Raw genomic sequence first — 21,273 nt, 5'->3', positions numbered from 1 at the left:
TTAGATTACCAGTATTAATTAACACACTACATAACTAAATTATTATATTTAATTGTAAAATAATTTGATTACTTAAATAGCATCATATGCTTTTTCAAATAGATTTTACGTTGTGCTATTCTTTCATAACTTATTTTTTTCCTTAAATTTTCTGAAACATTTTGTCAATGTAGTAACAATGAAATCATTCATTTAATAGTATATGAAAAAATATGTAAAAAATTAAACATTTATCTTATTCAGATTGGTTTATATAATAAAATAATATACTATTTTTTCATTATCTTTTCAATTTTTTTGTTATTTTTCTTTGCTTTAACTAAATTTAATATTTTTTATTTAATTAAGCTAGGGCGTCTAATATTTTAATATAACTATATAATTTTAAAATATTAAATAGATGAGTTAAGAAAATACAATTAATTTTTATTCAGATTCAAATCTATCGTTTTAAATGTTAAAAATCAAAAAAATTATTAATTTAATACAAAAATAATTGGATGAATCTACTTTTCTCATTTTAGATTATTTTAATATACCACATGTCAACTACTACTAATTGATTAATAATTAAAAGTAATAAGAATCATAAACTCTGCTAATATTATAAGATAGTGCGGAGTATTATTTGTTTAGAGTTAGGAATTCTAATATTTGCAAAAAAAAGAGAGAGGGAATATTAAATATGTAGCTTTAAAATGTTAAATATATAAGCTAAGAACATGCGATTATATATTGATCACTGTTAAACATAATCTTTCAAAAATTATAAATTAAAGAAATTATAATTTTGTAAAATAAAGAATAAACTTAAAATCATAAACACTAGACTCAATTAGCATTCATATACCATGTATCAAATTTAATTTATTGCATGTTATAATTAAATATTTTAATATATTTAAAATATGAAATAAATTATATAAGAACATATGATTTTATCGAGGTTCAACTGTAATGGTCCAAGATTTAAGAATTTAAAAAAATCAAAATAAAAAAATAAAAAATTAGAACTAGAGAATTCTTAAAATCAAAACCATATATTCACTTAATTAGTAGTATTAATATATAATATAGTATTATCAAATTTTAATGTGTTGGGTGTTATATTAAAGTGAGCTAAAAACTTTATTATTTTTTAAAGATTATTGTGAATAAAAAGTGATTAAAAGAATAAGTTTATCAATATTGAAGATTATAGTATTATAATTACAAAGTAATTATTTTTTGTCACGTGTTATAGTAACTCTAAGTATTTACAGTTCAAAAATATTAGATAACTAATTATTTATATTTTATAGCACTAATTATTAGTTAAAAATGATTTAAATTCACATTTATAAAGACTAATTCATTAAGAAGTCTGAAATTATTTGTTTGCTGATAAATCTTATTTTATTTGTAGACAAAATGTACACTAAATATATAAAGCTAATAAAATTAATATTTAAAATTTTAAAGAAATATCTTTAAGTAAATGCATTAAAATGGGCATATATAAAAAAGTTATCCAATCATGTTTTAAATGATTAGATGATTGCAACATGTTATTAAATGCATGCATCATCTATGCATAATCAAAATTTATATCCTTAAATAGGTGTATTTAGTAAACAAATTAATGTAAGGGTAATAAAGTACATATAAAATATAAATTTAATTAAAACTATAATATAATATATACTTACCATTTTAAGCATTATGGCTTAGAGACATTATGTCTCCAAAACATTTTCCATATCAAAATTAGTCAATTTAAGGAATGAGAGTTAAAAGAAATTGATTACTAGTTTTGCACATAATCAAATCAATAATAGTACTAGTATTATATATTGATTTGATGCATTTAAAATCGGATTAATGGTCAACACCAAAGCAGTTAGTGGTCACTTAGAGGTCTAATTACGGTTAAACTCACCTAATTACATTAAATAGTTTCCTTATTTATATAACAATATATAACATTAAATTATTTCTTTAAGAAAAAGGTAAATGACCGATTTAAAGAAATACGTATAATAAAAGGTTTGCAAATAATAAGACTTTAGCTTAAGTTGTATATTACAGAATCGTTTATATTTATAAGTAATTATTTTCATAATTATAAATGGAAAATTGCCTACAACGATATTTATATTTATATAGATAGGATATGAGTGGTTGAGCTGATAAACATTTTAATCTCATTAATACTATATTTTACTCCCTTCGTAATCCACAAAAGTTATAGGAGTAGATCAAAATAAGTGAGAATTGGACTAATAAATGTTATAATATTTAAAAGATTACATATCTCCAAATACATTTCCATACAACATTTGTATGATTTTAAGATAATAGACTTTGAGTTAATTTTATTCTTTTGAGTAAAAAATACTACTCCACTAGTTATGATTTTACACAATCTTCCAATTGCTTAGACTTTGAGTTTAATTTTATTCCTTTGGTATATTTCAAATACAATTGGAAAATTTAATCAAACTTCATTATTCAAACTCAAAAACACTCTTTTATCTAACTAGCTCTGTCCACGTGGAAGCATATTAGCCAAGAGCACAGGAGCTCTATGCTAACAGTGATGTACGCTAGCATTTCTTCGTCTACTCCCAATTCATGTGAAAATCCGATTTTTCAATTCACATTCAAATTCGTATCTCAGTTTCATCAGTCACCATGTTTCTTCTCAAGGTAAAGGGAAAGAATGGAATCTTTTAGCTTCCCTTTTATTTATTTCATTATTTGTACACATTTTTTTTGCTTTGATACATTTTCGTTTTGGTGCTGTGATTGCAGACATGGAGGTCAGTAGCATTTGGGGTATATGGTTACCAGAATTTCACCAAAAAGGGATTTTTGTGAGTCCCATCTTCATAATTCTGTGAAAAAACTAATCTTTTTTGGGTTGGGGGTTGTGTATTCTGCTCTAAATATTTAAGAATTTTCATCTGCTTTTGTTTGTTTGTCAAATCTTGATTTGTGTTGTGGAGACTAAGTTGACTCATATTGCTGAAATTGAGCTGTGTTTATGTCAGAAATTGTATAACTTTTGAATGAATTCATGATCAACTCTTGATTTTGCTTTACGAAGACAAAGTTGCTGAAATTGAGCTTGTTATGTCAATATTAATCAACTTCACTTTCTTTAGTAAAATGAGTTTATGATCAAATTTGCTGACAGGTTGAAAGCATCACTGTTCTGCTCCATGCCTCCATCTAAGTTGGGTGTGAGATCTCTTTGTGAAATCTTGATTTGGGATATTTCTGATTTTGAGCGGTGTTGTGTCAAAATGAATCAACTTTCCTCTTGTTAGTAAATGTTCAAATGATCAAACTTGTTGACGGTTTGAAAGCATCATTGTTCTATTCCTTGTAAGTTGTGTGTGAGATATTAAAATCTTTGTCAAATCTTGATTTGGGATATTTCTGAATTCGAGTTGTGTTTTGTCAAAATTAATCGACTTTGGTCTTGTTAGTAAATGAATTCATGACCAAATTTGTTGACAGAAAGCATCATTGTTCTACTTCATCTAAGTTTTGTGTGTGTGAGTTCAAATTCTTTGTCAAATCTTGATTTGGGACATTGCTGAATTTGAGTTGTGTTATGTCAAAATTAATCAACTCTACTCTTGTTAGTACAATGAATTTATGATCAAATTTGTTGACAGCAGAAAACATCATTAATCTGCTTATCTAAGTTTTGTGTGTGTTGGAATTCTTTATCAAATCTTGATTTGTTTCAAGGAGACAAAGTTGGCTTAAATTGATCACCTTTTCTCTTTTTGGTATACAAAATCATACAATCAAACTTAACACCATCTCTTAGAAATATAATTCTTCACCTTAATAATCTTCCTATGTCAGGGAGCATTCAAAAAATTTCAGATTAGGAGACATGCAAGCATGAATCGAGGGGAAGAACTGCATTGTGACAGGGGAGAATTCTGGCATTGGCTATGCAACTGCAGAGGGCCTAGCAGCACGGTTCGACTTTCTTGCCAAAGATCTCCCATTCCACAGCCATATCATACATATCTCATGTGTCTCGTATTTTCGTGTTTCTGCAGTGGAGCAACAGTGTATATAGTGTCCATTTGGAGGTATTGTATCATTTTCTGCGCCGTTTCACGCTTGAACCTGCGTTTACACGCCCCGTTCCTTGCAGATTTGTGATGTTTCTTGTATTGGCGATGTGAAAACTTTGGCATCGCTATTTTCAGTGAAGGATGAGCCTGTGCATATTCTGGTAAATTTTGATACTTCAACCAACATTGTTACTTTTTAGCCTCCTAATTTTGGATGATTTGATCCATATTTGAAGGTTAACAATGCTGGTGTGCTCGAGCAAAAGCATCTCACTACCTCCTAAGGGTAAGCCCGCATTCACGACTGTGTGTAGCATAACGTTCCTCTATCTACTAAGACAGTTTTCCCACTTTAAAAATCTAGGCACGAGATGAATTTCGCGGTGAATGTTCTTGGCACGTGCACCATGACCGAGCTGATGCTGCTGTTGCTAGAGAAGGCAGCACCCGATGCTCGGGTCATCACGGTTGCATCGGGCGGAATGTACACCTCTCCATTGACGGAAGATCTGCAGGTAACTTGGCCTAACTTTTGCAACCATATACCTCGTCTACAAAGCTTGTGTCCCTGGCTCGTTAAACAGGGTTTATCTTCGCAGTTCAACAGCAAGGAATTCAACGGAGTCGAACAATATGCCCGGAACAAACGAGTGCAGGTGGCGTTGACAGATAAATGGCCAGAGATGAACAAGGACAAGGGCATCGGGTTCTACTCAATGCACCCGGGGTGGGCAGAGACGCCCAGAGTCTCCAAGAGTCTGCCCGATTTCTCAAAAATGTAAGCTCGTTTTCCCGTCTAATCCTCCTATTACTCAAAGTAAACGCGACATACTTCCATGTCTCGGACTTTCAACATAAATCGAGCTCGTGCTTGCAGGTTATCGGGAAACCTAAGAACGAGCGAGGAAGGCGCTGATACGGTGATATGGCTGGCCCTACAACCTAAAGAGAAGCTCATCTCCGGAGGGTTCTACTTCGACCGGGCTGAGGCGCCTAAGCACCTGCCTTTCACAGCCACAAAGGGCTCACATTCTGTTATAGACTCCATTGTAGGTAAACTCCATAGTATGACCAATTTATAGTGAAAGTGAAACTATATATACTATATATATTAATATATATAGAGGGAGAGAGGTTTAATATCTCACTGAGGAAAATCTGTTAGTCCAATTCATCAAAACTACTGAACACACAAATTTGTATGTGTTTGTGTTTGTTTTTGTGTGAAAGAGAGAGAGAAGTTGATATAATTATGTGTGTGTGATATATCACTTAGAAAAATCTGAAGTCCAATTAATTATCAAAACTACTAAAATATATATATATATATGGATTGAACACTTAAATTATATCACCATACAATACACAAATTTTGTGAAAAAGAAGGGGTTCAAGAATGAACACTTTCTTGGCTCTTCCTACACATCACTAGCCGGGTTCGTGGTCGCTTCGTCGCCGCTGGCTTTCTCAACCAGTACTGTTCAAACCTCTGCCTTGCATATTCCTTGTAATCAAACTCAATGTGGCTCACATATGCCTGCATTTTTTAATGAATTTTTTCCACTAGTTTAGTATCAAATCATGCTATAAATCTTGTCGAAATATCGACACGGAAATCGAGTACCAAGATCAGCCCCCATAGCCCCCAGAAGAGGTGGTTTGCTAGACTGTATCTCTCCACATTATCTGCTACATGATCTACTGATGTCTCACTTGCTTTTTTTTTCCACTGAAAATTCAATAATAGTAAAATTTAGAAATAAATAAATGAAAGTAGATAAGGATGAAGATGTTTTAAAAATGAAATAAATAGTCTTTGATCTTTATGTCTAATTTGACATAGATGTATGAATTGTGAGAAATAGACAAACTCTGGATGACTCCAGCGAGATTTGATCGAAGAAATAAGGACTGGTAATTATTGAAGTTTGCTTGTACTAATTTTTTTTTTACTTTCTTTTGCATTCTAATATTATGTAGGCTTTTATATTTTGTTTTAAAAATAGATGTTATTTTGTAATTTTATTTTATTTGCTAACTCAAAAATACGGAAAAAAGGTAAAAATAGTAAAATAAGTTGAGGTTATTTTGGTATTTATTTATTTGTATACATTTTTTGCTTTGATACGTTGTCTTTTTGGTGTTGTGATTGCAGGCATGGAGATTAGTAGCATTTGGGGTGTATGGATACCAGAAATTTACCAAAAAAGTTTTTTTGTGAGTCCCATCTCGATGATTCTTTTTAAAACCTGATCTTTTTTTGGGGCCTTTTATTAGTTAATCAAAGCTTGATTTTTTTGTGGAGACTAAGTTGACTGATATTGCTGAACTGAGCTGTGTTTATGTCAAAATTGATCAACTTTTGTTTTTTTTAGCTAATGAATTCGCGATCGAACTTGTTATCAGTTGAAAGCATCTCTGTTCTGCTTCATCTAATTTTGTGTGTGTGTCATAATTATTTATTAAATCTTTATTTTGCATTATGAAGACAAAGTTGCTGAAACTTAGCTTGTTATGTCAAAATTAATCAACCTACTTCACTTTTAGTAAAATGAGTTTATGATCAAACTTGTTGACATTTTGAAAGCATCAATGTTTTACTTCATCTAAGTTTTGTGTGTGAGTTCAATTCTTTGTTAAATCTTGATTTGAGCTCAGTCATGTAAAAATTTAATCAACTTCACCTTTTTTAGTACAATGGATTTATTATAAAATTTGTTAACAGTTTGAAAGCAGCATTGTTCTACCTTATCTAAGTTTCTTTGGTGTGTGCTGTGTGTGACTGTGGATTCTTTGTCAAATCTTGATTTAGGGTATTGCTGACTTTGAGTTGTTTTTCTGCAAAACTAAGCAACTTTGATATTGTTAGTAAATGAATTATTGATCAAACTTGTTGACAGTAAAAAGCATCATTACTTTTTGTCAACTTTGATCTTGTTGACAGTTAAACTTTGACAAATCTTGATCTGTTCCATGGAGACAAAGTTGGCTTAAAGTGATCTTCTTTTTCTTTTTGGTAAACAAAATCATACTTGTAATCATCTCTTAGAAATATCATTCTTCACCTCCCTCCATATGTGTATTTGTGTGTGTGTGTGTGTGAATTAGGGGGTTGCTGACGTTGCACCTTGATAACCTCCTATGTCAGGGAGCATGCAAAGAATTTCAGATCAGAAGATATGCAAGGACGAATAGAAGGGAAGAATTGTGTTGTCACAGGGGCAAATTCTGGCATTGGCTATGCAACTGCAGAGGGCCTAGTTGCACAGTTCGACATTCCTGTCAAAGATCTTCAATTCCACAGCCATATCATGCATATCTCATGTGGCTTGTGTTTTTTCATGTTTCTGCAGTGGAGCAACGGTGTATATAGTGTGCCGGAGCAAAGAGAGAGGCAAGGCTGCACGCTCAAAGATCCAGTTTGCAACGGGCAATAAGAATGTCCATTAGGAGGTAATGTATCATTTTCTGCGTTGCTTCCATGCTTGAGTCTGCACTTACTCGCCCCGTTGCATATTTGTGATATTTCTTCCGTTGCCAATGTGAAAACTTTGGCGTCGCGATTTTGTGAGATGGATGAGCCTGTGCATATTCCGGTAAATTTTGATGCTTCAACAAACTTTTATTACATGTTAGTCTAATAATTTTGGAGGATTTGGTCCACTTTGAAAGTTTTGTGATTTGCTAAATACAGTATCTACCAACACTCTATCATTGTCTTAAGGGGTTGAATATCGCCTTTTTCAGATACGTCTTTACTATTTCGATAATTACATAATAGTACCTATCGACTTCGATTCCAAATAGGGCGATTTCGATGAAAAAGCGTGTTGGCAACAGGAAATATACATGGAAATCATACTTGAATAAACGTTAAGTGCCTTTCCGCATATTTCCTGCTGCCAACACGACTTTCTGATACTGTACCGATCCCTATTCGAAAACGAAGTTAATTTATTGAGTATTATTATTGAAAAACATGCATTCTTTTATCTTGAGAATGATATTTACCCTGATTCTAAGTCCCAACATTGCACATTTGATATTTACAAATTTTGATGCTTTGAAGGTGAACAATGCCAGTTTTGCTCGAAAAAAGCGTCTCACTACCTCCGAAGGGTAAGCCCGCATTTACGGTTGTGTAGCATAACGTTCCTCTGTCTACTACGACAGTTTATTCCCTTTTGAAAATCTAGGCACAAGATGAATTTTGCTATAGATTCCATCGTAGGTAAACTACTATTAAACACTATAGATATGGATTAAACACAAAGAAGGGGTTCAAAAATGAACACTTCACTTGCTGGTAACAGATTTCATAAGGCTTACTTTATCTTTAATTAAAAAAATTAATGAATTTCATATCTCCAATGATCTTACTATCATGATCTTGGGTATAATCATCTAATGAAGAATTCAATTTAGAAAGTTGCAAATAAATTTTTAGTTTTATGTAATGCTATACATATATTTTAAAAATATAGTAATTCGATGAAATGCAGAAATTGTCAATTATTATACTATAGTATTTATTATATGTTCTTGGCCCGAAATGATTATGAAGAAACAAATATGGGTATATGGTGACCTATGATACATAGTGAACTCATTAAAAATAATACAAGGCCAACGCTGAGCCTATATTATCACTGATAATTAAATACGAAACAAAATAATATTATGAATTCCTAATAATTAAGAAATTTAACTAGACTATCATAACTTATGGTAATTTGAAAATGAAGCCCAATTGGATGCAGCTTAAAAAACATGTGAAACCCTAATACCTCGTCGTTTCCCCTTCTTCCCTTTCTCCTCTTTTCTCCTCCCGAAATGGAAAATACTAGTCGTGCTGAATATGCGATGAATAAGCTGGGTGTTCCCCAAGAGCTGCGTCAAAAACTGCAGCCGGCATACGAAGCATTTCATTCACTATGAGGGATTGTTGCACGTTACAATTATTCTCGCATGTTCTATGGTATGAGGAGACGCGAGTATGAGGGATGTCGACATCAGTTCAAAAGTATTTTCGATGTGTTAGAGTCAACGCTTGAAATACGGGTCCGGGATCGAGCCCACCTTGATTTCTTACGTCGTTTTATAAACCCCAGCAGTCATGCCGCTATAATATTTGATCCATGATAGATCTTGGGTTTACATACCTACCTTCCCAGTTCTTATCTTATCCGGTTTTATATGTTTTTTCCAGAAGTTTTAATGAAATCTTAGACGGTTTTAGTTATGTTTTTTTCAGAATTTTTAATGAAATCTGAGTTATGATTATTGATTTGATATTATTGCTTTCTCATCAATTTGTCTATGTGATTTCATCGATATTTATGAAAGACAAAAATATGTTAAGAATGCCCTGCATAATTTAATCATTTTTCTTGGTACCTAAATGCCAAGAAGTGTATATATCTTTGTTGAAGTTAACTTATCATTTTTTTAGGAGTAAATTATGTTATATTATTTCTAACTTGAATCTGGTATTTCTTCCATCTTTAAGTCATGTTACTTCTCTTTCTACCATGTATCTTTCGTCTCAATATTCAATTCAAATAATATAACATGAATTTACCTCTTGAATATTCAAGAGGTAATGCCTAATTTCATTAAACTGAATTGAATATTGAGACGAAAGATAGATGGTAGAAAGAGAAGTAACATGACTTAAAGATGAAAGAAATACCAGATTCAAATAAGAAATAATATAACATGAATTTACTCCTAAAAAAACGGTAAGTTAACTTGAACAAAGATATATACACTTCTTGGCATTTAGGTACCAAGAAAAATGATTAAATTATGCAGGGCATTCTTAACATATTTTTGTCTTTCATAAATATCGATGAAATCACATAGACAAATTGATAAGAAAGCAATAATATCAAATCAATAATCATAACTCAGATTTCATTAAAAATTCTGAAAAAAACAAAACTAAAACCGTCTAAGATTTCATTAAAACTTCTGGAAAAAACATATAAAACCGGATAGGGATAACAACTGGGAAGGTAGGTATGTAAACCCTAGATCTATCATGGATCAAATATTATAACAGCATGACTGTTGGGGTTTATAAAACGCCGTAAGAAATCAAGGTGGGCTCGATCCCGGACCCGTATTTAGGCATGGACTCTAACACATCGAAAATACTTTTGAACTGATGTCGACATCCCTCATACTCGCCTCTCCTCGTAGTGAATGAAATGCTTCGTATGCTGGCTGCAGTTTTTGACGCAGCTCTTGGGGAACACCCAGCTTATTCATCGCATATTCAGCACGGCTAGTATTTTCCATTCCGGAAGGAGAAAGGGAAGAAGAAGGGGAAACGGCGGGGTATTAGGGTTTCACATGTTTTATAAGCTGCGTCCAATTGGGCTTCATTTTCAAATTACCATAAATTATGATAGTCTAGTTAAATTTCTTAATTATTAGGAATTCATAATATTATTTTGTTTCGTATTTAATTATCAGTGATAATATAGGCTCAGCGTTGGCCTTGTATTATTTTAATGAGTTCACTATGCATCATAGGTCACCATATACCCATATTTGTTTCTTCATAATCATTTCGGGCCAAGAACATATAATAAATACTATAGTACAATAATTGACAATTTCTGCATCTCATCAAATTACTATGTTTTTAAAATATATGTATAGAATTACATAAAACTAAAAATTTATTTGCAACTTTCTAAATTGAATTCTTCATTAGATGATTATACCCAAAATCATGATAGTAAGATCATTGGAGATATAAAAGTCATTAATTTTTTTAATTAAAGATAAAGTAAGCCTCATGAAATCTGTTACCAGCAAGTGATGTGTAGGAAGAGCCAAGAAAGTGTTCATTCTTGAACCCCTTTTTTGTGTTTAATCCATATCTATAGTGTTTAATAGTAGTTTACCTATGATGGAATCTATAGCAAAATTCATCTTGTGCCTAGATTTTCAAAAGGGAATAAACTGTCGTAGTAGATAGAGGAACGTTATGCTACACAACCGTAAATGCGGGCTTACCCTTCGGAGGTAGTGAGACGCTTTTTTTCGAGCAAAACCGGCATTGTTCACCTTCAAAGCATCAAAATTTGTAAATATCAAATGTGCAATGTTGGGACTTAGAATCAGGGTAAATATCATTCTCAAGATAAAAGAATGCATGTTTTTCAATAATAATACTCAATAAATTAACTTTGTTTTCGAATAGGGATCGGTACAGTGTCAGAAAGTCGTGTTGGCAACAGGTAATATGCGGAAAGGCACTCAGCGTTTATTCAAGTATGGTTTCCATGTATATTTCCTGTTGCCAACACGCTTTTTCATCGAAACCGCTCTATTTGGAATCGAAGTCGATAGGTACTATTATGTAATTATCGAAATAGTAAAGACGTATCTGAAAAAGGCAGTATTCAACCCCTTAAGACAATGATAGAGTGTTGGTAGATACTGTATTTAGCAAATCACAAAACTTTCAAAGTGGACCAAATCCTCCAAAATTATTAGACTAACATGTAATAAAAGTTTGTTGAAGCTTCAAAATTTACCAGAATATGCACACGCACATCCATCTCACAAAATCGCGACGCCAAAGTTTCACATCGGTAATGGAAGAAATATCACAAATCTGCAACGGGGCGAGTAAGTGCAGACTCAAGCATGGAAGCAACGCAGAAAATGACACATTACCTCCAAATGGACATTCTTATTGCCCGTTGCAGACTGGATCTTTGAGCGTGCAGCCTTGCCTCTCTCTTTGTTCTGGCTCACTATATATACCGTTGCTCCACTGAGGAACATGAAAAAACACAAGCCACATGAGATATGCATGATATGGCTGTGGAATTGAAGATCTTTGATAGGAATGTCGAACTGTGCAACTAGGCCCTCTGCAGTTGCATAGCCAATGCCAGAATTTGCCCCTGTCACAACACAATTCTTCCCTTCTATTCGTCTGTGAATTAGTTGGTTGATAGTACTAAAACAAACTATATATATATGTAATCTTTTTTTTATATAATTTACAATTATTAACTTTTTAACAATTTAGTTAAATGTGAATGACTATCATCATTTAATCTATTTTTTACTATTGTACGTTATACTGTATTTATTTTTGTTTTATAATTTTTGAGTCAAGATGTGAGTACACAAGAAAATTGATGTAATGACCATCAGTTAGTAAATTTTCAAGTTTGTCAATTTTTTTTGGAATGAAAGGGGCATATTTTTCATACACTTACACAATATTGTTAAAAATGTATATGAAGAATGTGACAAATTCATTTTTTTTAGTTTTGATTTAGCTATAATTATGCAGCTTTATGATAGAATGAATTATTATTTCCTAAATCTGCAGTTATTTAATTTAGAAATTTAATCTTTCCCTAAATAGTTACTACAAAAGAATAAATATGTGGTATACGTGTCTATTTACCATTTATGGTAAAAGTGAAATGTGACTCTTATTGTGCGACGGACCGAAATGTCAAAATGTGACACTTATTGTGGGACGGAGGTAGTATAAACTAATTAATCATTGTAAATTTATTGCAAATATAAAATACTTGAAATGTCTAATTTTGTATATACTTCATAAAAAATGGTTGTAAGAATTGACTTTTATAGGTGGTATGAATGTAACCAATGTTTTACAAATCGGATCGATAAGTGAAGCAGCGAAGCTACTGGTTCACGATTCAATTGGCCGGATCTATCGAACCACTGACTAGGCCGAAATACTGTACTAAAAATTAAAGGAAGTTGACTACGTCTTTGCATCCGATATGTAACCGACCTTTTGGAAATTTAGAAACTTAATCTTTTGACGTATAAAACCAATTTATGTTGCCATGAAGAGCCTAAATATCCCATGATTTCCAAATACTTTAAGACAACTCACACTCTCCAAATTTATCAATGTCCATCACTTCCCTACACCACTCACACATTACGGGTTAATCTTTTCCCATCATCTCCGACCGCTTATGCACAAACTGCAACACAAATTGAAAAAATGCATCAAACAACGCCCCAAATTAAAAATGATCTGCAGTTAGTTTAAGTTAATGCATACATTTATCACAATTTTTTCCAATGAACCACATGCTTCAATAAAACGGCGCACATAGCATTGAAACGGCCAGCCATAAAAAAATATTATAGTCTGTCTCAATCACCAACTCTAGATACTTTATATTTACAAGATCAACCCACAAAAACTCATGACGATCAAGATCCCTCTGCAAATAAAATTCACATATATTAATATTTGATATATGGAGTATATGAGAAGAAAAAATAATTGAAGAAAAATTATTACTCGAGACTTAGAAGAATGAGACTCAAATGTAGTTGAGAGGCGAAATAGTTGGAGTTGCTCTCGTATGCAAGATGGAATTCTGACAAGGAGCTCAGCGAGCATGAGTAGATCAAAACTTTCTTGACAATTGAGTTTGGTAAGCTTCGGAATGTTACTAAGTTGGACGGCACATCCAATTCCCAAATCATAGAGCATCAAAGAAACAAGGTTTGATGCATCACGAATGACAATTAATACTACTCTCCAGGCACATGATAAGGTTACATGCATCAGTTTTGAGTGCCCAATAGTTGAGACATTTTTCAAGTTGATAGATACCCCAATCCTCATGCATTTATAGTTGGAAATCTAAGAAATGGACCTTTATTATGAATCCAACCATGCAAACAAATTATTTCAGCTTTCTCAGCTAGGGCAAATTTGAACCACTTGTCAAAATTGTCACATCATTGAATGGTCCTAGACAAGTCCACCACCAACTCCTTTATTTGAGTACCTTTGTATGAATTCAAGACATGATCGATCATACTTACATAATTTGACTTTTCGTCAATGCCATGTCTATACTTTGGAAAATTGAGATGGCTCACGTACGTATGGAGATGTCGCCAACGAGTTGAAAGTACGCAAGTCGAAGTAGCTTATTTAAGAGTCAGTCGAGAGATTATAGATATGAGAATATCATTCGGTAATTCACTGAGTCTATCTTCGTGCACCATCTGCAATATTTCAAGCATTTTATAATTACTCTATCCAATTTAAAAAGAAAAATAGAAAAAATAAAAACATAAACATCAGTTGATTGAGTAAATCATACTCCTGGTTTCTAATCCGTTTCGTCATAGTTTTAGTGTAGCGAAGAAAAAAACAACCTTTAATCGTATGAATGGAAACCTTTCACAACATGGAAACAATAAACAATCCTAATTAAGGATGAAATACTTATAAAACACAAAAATAATTACCTAATCTAAAAAAGTCCTATATTAGAAACTTATAATTTGAAAAAAAAATAAAGAAGGAATTGGTACAATATTAAATATCGAAGATAAATTTTATAGACTGGTAAATATTTGATGGAGAAATATTTACTCCATTAGTAATTTGCACTTTCATTATTTAAGGAAATTAATCATGATCCTTATAATCTTCTCTATAATTATTCTTCACATATTTATGTTAATTTTCTTTATACAAAAACGTACTCCTACCTAATTTTTTGATGAATGGTTTATTTTAAAAAAAATATGATGATGTTAAAAAGATATTAATAATAAATTATACAAATAGTTATATCTATATACACCTATATTTATATTCCATATTCAGCAGCACCAGACCTAATTCATCAACCGATAGGTCCACAGCCCACCAAGAACATAAGACCACAATCGCAACAAATCTGACTCAACAAGATTGCAAGATTACGTTTAACATACCTCCAATATATCCCCGAATTCTGATTTACTATTTAAAATACGGTATACCGTAGTAACGATATGGTAACGGTATTAAAAATTTATCATAACACAACTTTTGATACGATACGTTATGACATTCTTGGTGTGATATACCGTACCAATCTAAAAACTAATGTAATTCGGGATTCTAATTTAATAAATCAAGATTGACTATTGTTCTAAAATAAATTTTTTTTTCTGAAAAGTATTCGAATCTTCTCTATATATGTAATTTGTGTATGATCTAGGGGTTGATACACATGACTACATTTTATACATTCTTGTAGTCGTGCCTTTTTTTTTTTTTTTTTTTGAAAAATCATGAAATCTGAATAAATTTTGATTCGTTCTGCATTTAAAACTTAATCAGAAAATTCATTAAGTTTAAATTTGTTTGCAATTTGGTAATATTGATTTGATATGGTCATAGTCGAATGATAATATGTAGACATCATTGTGGGTGAATTAAATAAAGTCATCTATTCATACAAAAAATAACATTGTTCAATTAAAAAATATTTGTAATATAGGAGTATTACATATTGACCGATGAACTTTTTTGCCATTAACTAATTGCAATGAAATCCAAATTTTAGGAGATGGAAATATCCTGCACATGTTCTGTCCATCCTACATCTTATTTATGATTTTCATTGTATCTATATTCACGATGTTTATAGTATTGATTTTGGTTTTTAAACGAAACCATTTTTTTTTGCCAAAAAATATACACAAATATTTAATCTTTTGCAGTTTGACCTAATTTTACGAGTAATGATTAAAATTTGATGAGATGACGTTTTGAATGTGATTTGAGCATCGCGTCCGCAAAGCATTAGAGTTGTAGTTGGCACCAGGTCAATTTATTTTGTGATATATGTAATGCATACATTATTTATCAACATATTTTGAGTTCCAGCTTAGGTTTTATTCATTTATTGGTAACGCACAAATGTAACATATTAGATCGTTGAGGCAAAAGTATTGTTTCGATATTAGAGTCTTGATTTAACTTTTTTTTTTTTTTATACGTTTTTTGAATAACTTGAAAAAGATATTGTATATTATAAGTATATTGATTCTAAAATGTATGGTTATTGGATATTCAGAAGGTTGGTTTAATTCATTAACCTTATAAATCTACACACATAATTGAGTGTAAATTAGAATTGAGCTCTTTTGAGGGATAAATCAAAACAATAATGTAGATTGCTTTGAAGTTTCTCTTGCATGTGACCTTCATACTGGAAAAACACGAGCATCTAGCATACCTTAGCTTGGTGAAGGTCATAGATAATAGATTAACAATTTTTGTTAGGATTGACACTTTCAAAATTACATGGTAGTATAAGAATAAAAGGTCATTTTTGATGATATTTGACACTTCTAAGATGCCTGCACGGTGCAGATAGATCAAACATCTCTCTTACTTCATCCTCTCTCGTTCCTCCTACTTTTTTCTCTTTAATTTTTTTCACTCCTAAAAACATGTGCCCAAAAGATTTGCCTCACATGAAATAGGAAGGAGGGAGGATATACAATGCGATTTCAATTTGACGGTGATAAATAGTACTACATGCAAAAAATACTCCATCCGTTCCATATTAGTGGAGTCATTTTGCCATTTTGGTACGTTCCATAGTAGTGAAGTCATTTCCCTTTTAGATAAAAGTTAACACATTTCTTCTCACTTACTTTTTTTTTTTTGATAAATAGCAAATGCTCAAGCGACAAGACGCCAAATGTGAAAACATAAAACAATTTAATAGGACTGAAATTGCGATAAAACTCATATAAAACTTGGGTTATTTACGAAATTAATAGGGCGCAATCTATTAATTAAATGAATACGTAATGTTATTTATAGCTAACTGTTTATTTATGTTCAATCAGTGTCGCATTAGTTGTCAAGAGTTGCGATATCAGAGCCTGAAGATATTTACTGAAGATATATACTGAACAAGCTATACTTTTTTGTTTTAATAAATGTTTAGATTTAAAATTTCTTCTTTGCATAATAAATTCAATTACATTTATTATAAATCGGACATTGATATATAGTTCTACTTTTTACTAAACTTACAATGTTAAACTTAAAAAAGAGTTACTCAATTAATAAATGTATCACTGCCAACAACATATTACTTTAATTAAACTATGATTACTTGTATGGATTACAATATATAAAAAAGAGGAGTTTTGGAGAAATTTACAAGATTGCTATTTAATTTTAAAAATTATAATAAATTAAATATATATAATTTAAAGACCATTAAACGTGTAATTAAATCAAACATGTTTTCCTACAAAATGCTATAAAAGAATCAAGAAAAAGGGCGTACTTGCATTTAGGCAGGACCATGATAAAATAATTCAATTATGCACTTTTATTTGAAATCATCTCAGTATTTGCAGTGGTTATTCATGCCAAGATGAACCTTTCTTCTTTTGAACTTTTTTCTTGACAAGATGAACATATATATTGTGTTATGTGAATGATTTCATATTGAAACATGCTCTGTCTTGAGTTGTCGAATCTCGAATATTTAAATTTTGTCTATTAATATTTATCTTTTAAAATTTCTTCATATAATTAGATTCTTTCAAACTAATTACACGAGAGACAAATATTAATATTTATTTAATAAAATAATAATATAATTCATGTAATTGTAAGAAATAATGTCATTAGATTTGAGCCACGAAATTAAGCTGGACAAATTAAAATCTATTTATCATATCAATATTCAAACTAAGCAAGGTTATAATCAATAGAAAGGCATCAAACAAAGCATGTAAAGGAAGTTATGGAAAACTATTAAAGTGCATAATATTTATATCTATAACTACTAATCCAGCCCTTCCATTTTAGACTCCCCACAACAATCATTCGGAATACCACTTATTCTCTATCTCATACTCGTGCAACTCCCACCATCTAATAGAACTAGAACCCGTGTCATAATGGACGAAGGGAGTGTGTTGAAAATCATGACGTGCACGAGCTAGTGCCACTTGGTCACAAGACACGACAGTCAGTTCCTGTAGAGCTTTAGCATTATTGACGACGTCCAAAGCCAATTTCCGTTGCCAAGAAGAGCCAAAATATCCCGTGATTTCCATATATTTTACTGGCAACTTTGCCCCCAGTTGTTGTTCCAAATATCCTGGTACGGATTTTAGATGTCGACACCTACGACACTCTGCAGCAGCAGGAGGTTGATCCAAGCCCTTCACTTCCCTACACCCCTCACAAATTACATGTTGACCAATAAAGTACACTTCCCTACACTCCTCGCACATTGGAGGATGATCAATGTCCTTCGCTTTCCCACACTCCTCACAATGCATAATGTCACTTGTCTGATGCATAAACTGCAACACAAATTGAAAAAAATGCATCAAACAACGTAACGACTGCCCCAAATTACAATTGATATCCAGTTAGTTTAAGTTAATGCGTACCTTTATTACAAGTTTTTCCAATGAACCACATGCTTCAATCAAACGGCGCACATAGTGTTGAAAAGGCTCGTCATATAAAAGATAACCGCTCGTATCAATCACCAACTCTAGATGTTTTATATTTACAAGATCAACCCACAACAACTCATCATGATCAAGATCCATCTGCAAATTAAATTCACATTTATTATTGCTATATATATGGAGTATACAAAAAGAAAAAAGAAATTGAAGAAAAGTTATTACCCGATCCCCAAAATAAGAAAACTCAAATGTAGTTGAGAGGCGTAGTAGCTGTAGTTGGTCGCGTACGCAAGATGGAATTTTGACAAGGAGCTCAGCAAGCGTGAGTAGTTCAGGAGTTTCTTGAAAATTGAGTTTGGTAAGCTTCGGAATGTTACTAAGTTTGACGGCACATCCAGTTGACAAATTATAGAGCGTTAAAGAAATGAGGCTTATTGCGTTGCGAATCACTATGGATTCAACCTTCAAAGCATGAGATAGTTTTACATGCTTCAATTTTGAGTGCCCAACTATTAAGACATTTTTCAAGCTGATAGATGCTTCAATTCTCAAGCATTCAAGAGCAAGGCAGTTGGAAACCAAAAGCTCAAAATCTTGATCGGTCATTTTTATTCCATAGCCTAGATACAAATCTTTAAGGCATTTCATACCATATGTAACTGGAAGTCTTAGAATTGGACCCTTTTCGCCATACCGACCACGGAAACATATTTTTTCAGCTTTCTTAGTTAGGGCAAACTCGAACCACCTCTCAAATTTGTCAGAATTGTCACATTGTAGATAGTGCGCATCCACCACCAATTCTTTTATTTGAGTGCCTCTATGTGAATCCAGGACATGATCGATCATACTTAAATAATTTGATTTTGTGTCAATCATATCTCTGAACTTTGGGAAATTGAGATGAGTCACATATGTATGGAGATGTCGCCAACAAGTTGAAAGTATACAAGTCGAAGTAGCTTCTTTCAGAGTCAGTCGAGAGATTATAGATATCAGAATATCGCTAGGTAGTTGGCTGATTCTATCTTCACATGCGCAAGTCCAAGTAGCTTCGTTCAGTTGCAGGCGAGAGATTGATTCGCTGTTACCATCTTCATGCAACATCTGCAATATTTCACATATTATAATTACTCTACATCCAATTAAAAAGATAAAAAAAAAATCATCTGCAATAATTCACTTATTAATTATTATAGTTACTCTATAATATTTAAAAAAGAATAAGAGAAAAAGAGACGCATAAAAATATTCACTAAAAAACATAAACATCAGTTTGATTGAATAGAACATACCGTTTGCACGCTTGGTCTAGTACGTTTCGACGTAGATTTAGCGTACTCGAAGAAACAAAAATCGGTGAAAAAAACGATGGCTAAAAGGTGCAAATAGTAAGAGAGAGAGCAATTGTTTTTTCAATCGAAATAAAGAAAAATGGTTGTATTAATTGACCTTTTATAGGAATATTACCTTTCTTTCCTTTCACAACATGGGAAAAAAAAACTATCTTTAATTGAATTAAATAGAAAAGGTTCTAAGAACCGTATGAATGGCAACCTTTCACAACATGGAAACAATAAACAATCCTAATTAAGGATGAATTACTTATAAAACAAAAAAAATAATTACCTAATCTAAAAAAAGTCCTATATTAGAAACTTATAATTTAAAGACTGGTAAATATTTGATAGAGAAATATTTACTCCATTAGTAATTTGCACTTTCATTATTTAAGGAAATTAATCATGATCCTTATAATCTTCTCTATAATTATTCTTCACATATTTATGTTAAATTTTTTCATACAAAAACGTACCTAATTTTTTGATGAATGGTTTATTTAAATAAAAATATGATGATGTTAAAAAGATATTAATAATAAATTACTAAAACAAATTTATAAATATCAAAAAAAATAATGGCTGAATATATTTATTTACCAGCATATTTCTATAAATATACAAATAGTTATATTTATATCCCCTATTACTTTCAATTTTATTTCTTTTATTTAACTATAGAATTTTCTTATTCACATTATTCAAATTCGAATAAATCAAATTTAATCTTGCCATATAGTGTCCATGGCCCATTCTTAGCGACTTCCGATTCCATTGAAGCTTTATCGACAGTTCCTTTTGCACTCGATTTACAAGATTGGGAAAAGTGACTTGCAGACACATCTTGTCTTGTTCGTTGGAATGAGTAAGTTGTAGATAAACCATGTCGTCTGATTTGTTGTTGTCGTTGTTGCGAGTGTGCAGTTTTTGAAAACGCTGTGAATCGATGAGATTGCCCCAGGTTTTGCAGACAGCTCGGAATCTCATGAGGGATTGTACGGGCAGACACAACAGAATCTTGGACATCATATCGTTGTTCATTGCAATGTGTTTGATTGTAATGGAAAAGTACTCAAAGAAGAGAATGGTGCTATTGATGAAGTCTTGATGCATATATGATATATAAATAACTAGGGTTTGTTGGCCTAGGATCGGTATATGTTTCCATAATTTGAAATTCATAATTTAGCTGATATTTTTAATAAGGAACTATTAATAATACCATATAGTATGTCAAAAGATTCAAAACAAGGAAAGAGTGAATATATGGAATGAAGAGGATTTTTTCTCAACACAAGAAAAGGAAATTAGAATAAAGAAAATAAAATCACAAAAAGGTAAAAATCCGCGTGTAAGTGAAAAGAAAAGTTCATAATAGGGTTAATTGTATTGTACAATCCGAACTTTGGAGCTATTTGCAAAATATTCTGAATTTTATAAATTACACCAAAAAACAGCTCAAATTTAATTATTATAGTTATAAAAATATTCCAAACTTCATAAAAATAACAATTGGTGAGCAATGTTGCTCGAAAATTTGGAGCAAGCTTGCTTGTTGAGTGGCTTTAGCTCTA

At 31.7% G+C, this 21,273-nt stretch overlaps 1 protein-coding gene across 2 annotated transcripts; it reads left to right on the top strand.

The window, feature by feature from the left end:
* Positions 1-2,566: 2,566 nt before the first annotated feature.
* Positions 2,567-12,190, top strand: LOC125213914 (uncharacterized). Of its 2 annotated transcripts, XM_089065463.1 has the most exons (8): positions 2,567-2,688; positions 2,794-2,855; positions 3,179-3,224; positions 3,862-3,981; positions 4,065-4,097; positions 4,163-4,243; positions 4,319-4,368; positions 4,447-4,577. In XM_089065463.1, exons 1-7 carry the CDS (start codon positions 2,674-2,676, stop codon positions 4,364-4,366), a joined length of 405 nt encoding a protein of 134 aa, XP_088921589.1. In that variant the 5' UTR covers positions 2,567-2,673; the 3' UTR covers positions 4,367-4,368; positions 4,447-4,577. The 2 variants fall into 2 exon arrangements, with proteins under 2 accessions (XP_088921589.1, XP_088921588.1); XM_089065462.1 differs by lacking the exons at positions 2,567-2,688; positions 2,794-2,855; positions 3,179-3,224; positions 3,862-3,981; positions 4,065-4,097 and adding exons at positions 4,682-4,860; positions 4,960-5,131; positions 6,238-6,299; positions 7,231-12,190 and having other exon boundaries at positions 4,447-4,597.
* The last annotated feature ends 9,083 nt before the right edge of the window (positions 12,191-21,273 follow it).

The sequence above is a fragment of the Salvia hispanica genome, chromosome 2 (genome assembly GCF_029641045.1).
Source record: "Salvia hispanica isolate PSC_SH4W2 chromosome 2, Shi_PSC_v1, whole genome shotgun sequence".
In the NCBI taxonomy this organism is placed as follows: Eukaryota; Viridiplantae; Streptophyta; class Magnoliopsida; order Lamiales; family Lamiaceae; genus Salvia; species Salvia hispanica.
Note: the sequence above shows the minus strand (reverse complement) of the source record. Positions and strands in the feature narration are given on the sequence as shown.

What these genes read in the sequence shown, in the direction of transcription:
- LOC125213914 (XM_089065462.1), top strand. Translation starts at nt 4,454, where the DNA reads ATGAATTTCGCGGTGAATGTTCTTGGCACGTGCACCATGACCGAGCTG. An exon ending in CTGCCCGATTTCTCAAAAAT is followed by an intron (nt 4,861 to 4,959) that starts GTAAGCTCGTTT and finishes TCGTGCTTGCAG; the next exon opens with GTTATCGGGAAACCTAAGAA. An exon ending in TTTACCAAAAAAGTTTTTTT is followed by an intron (nt 6,300 to 7,230) that starts GTGAGTCCCATC and finishes CTCCTATGTCAG; the next exon opens with GGAGCATGCAAAGAATTTCA.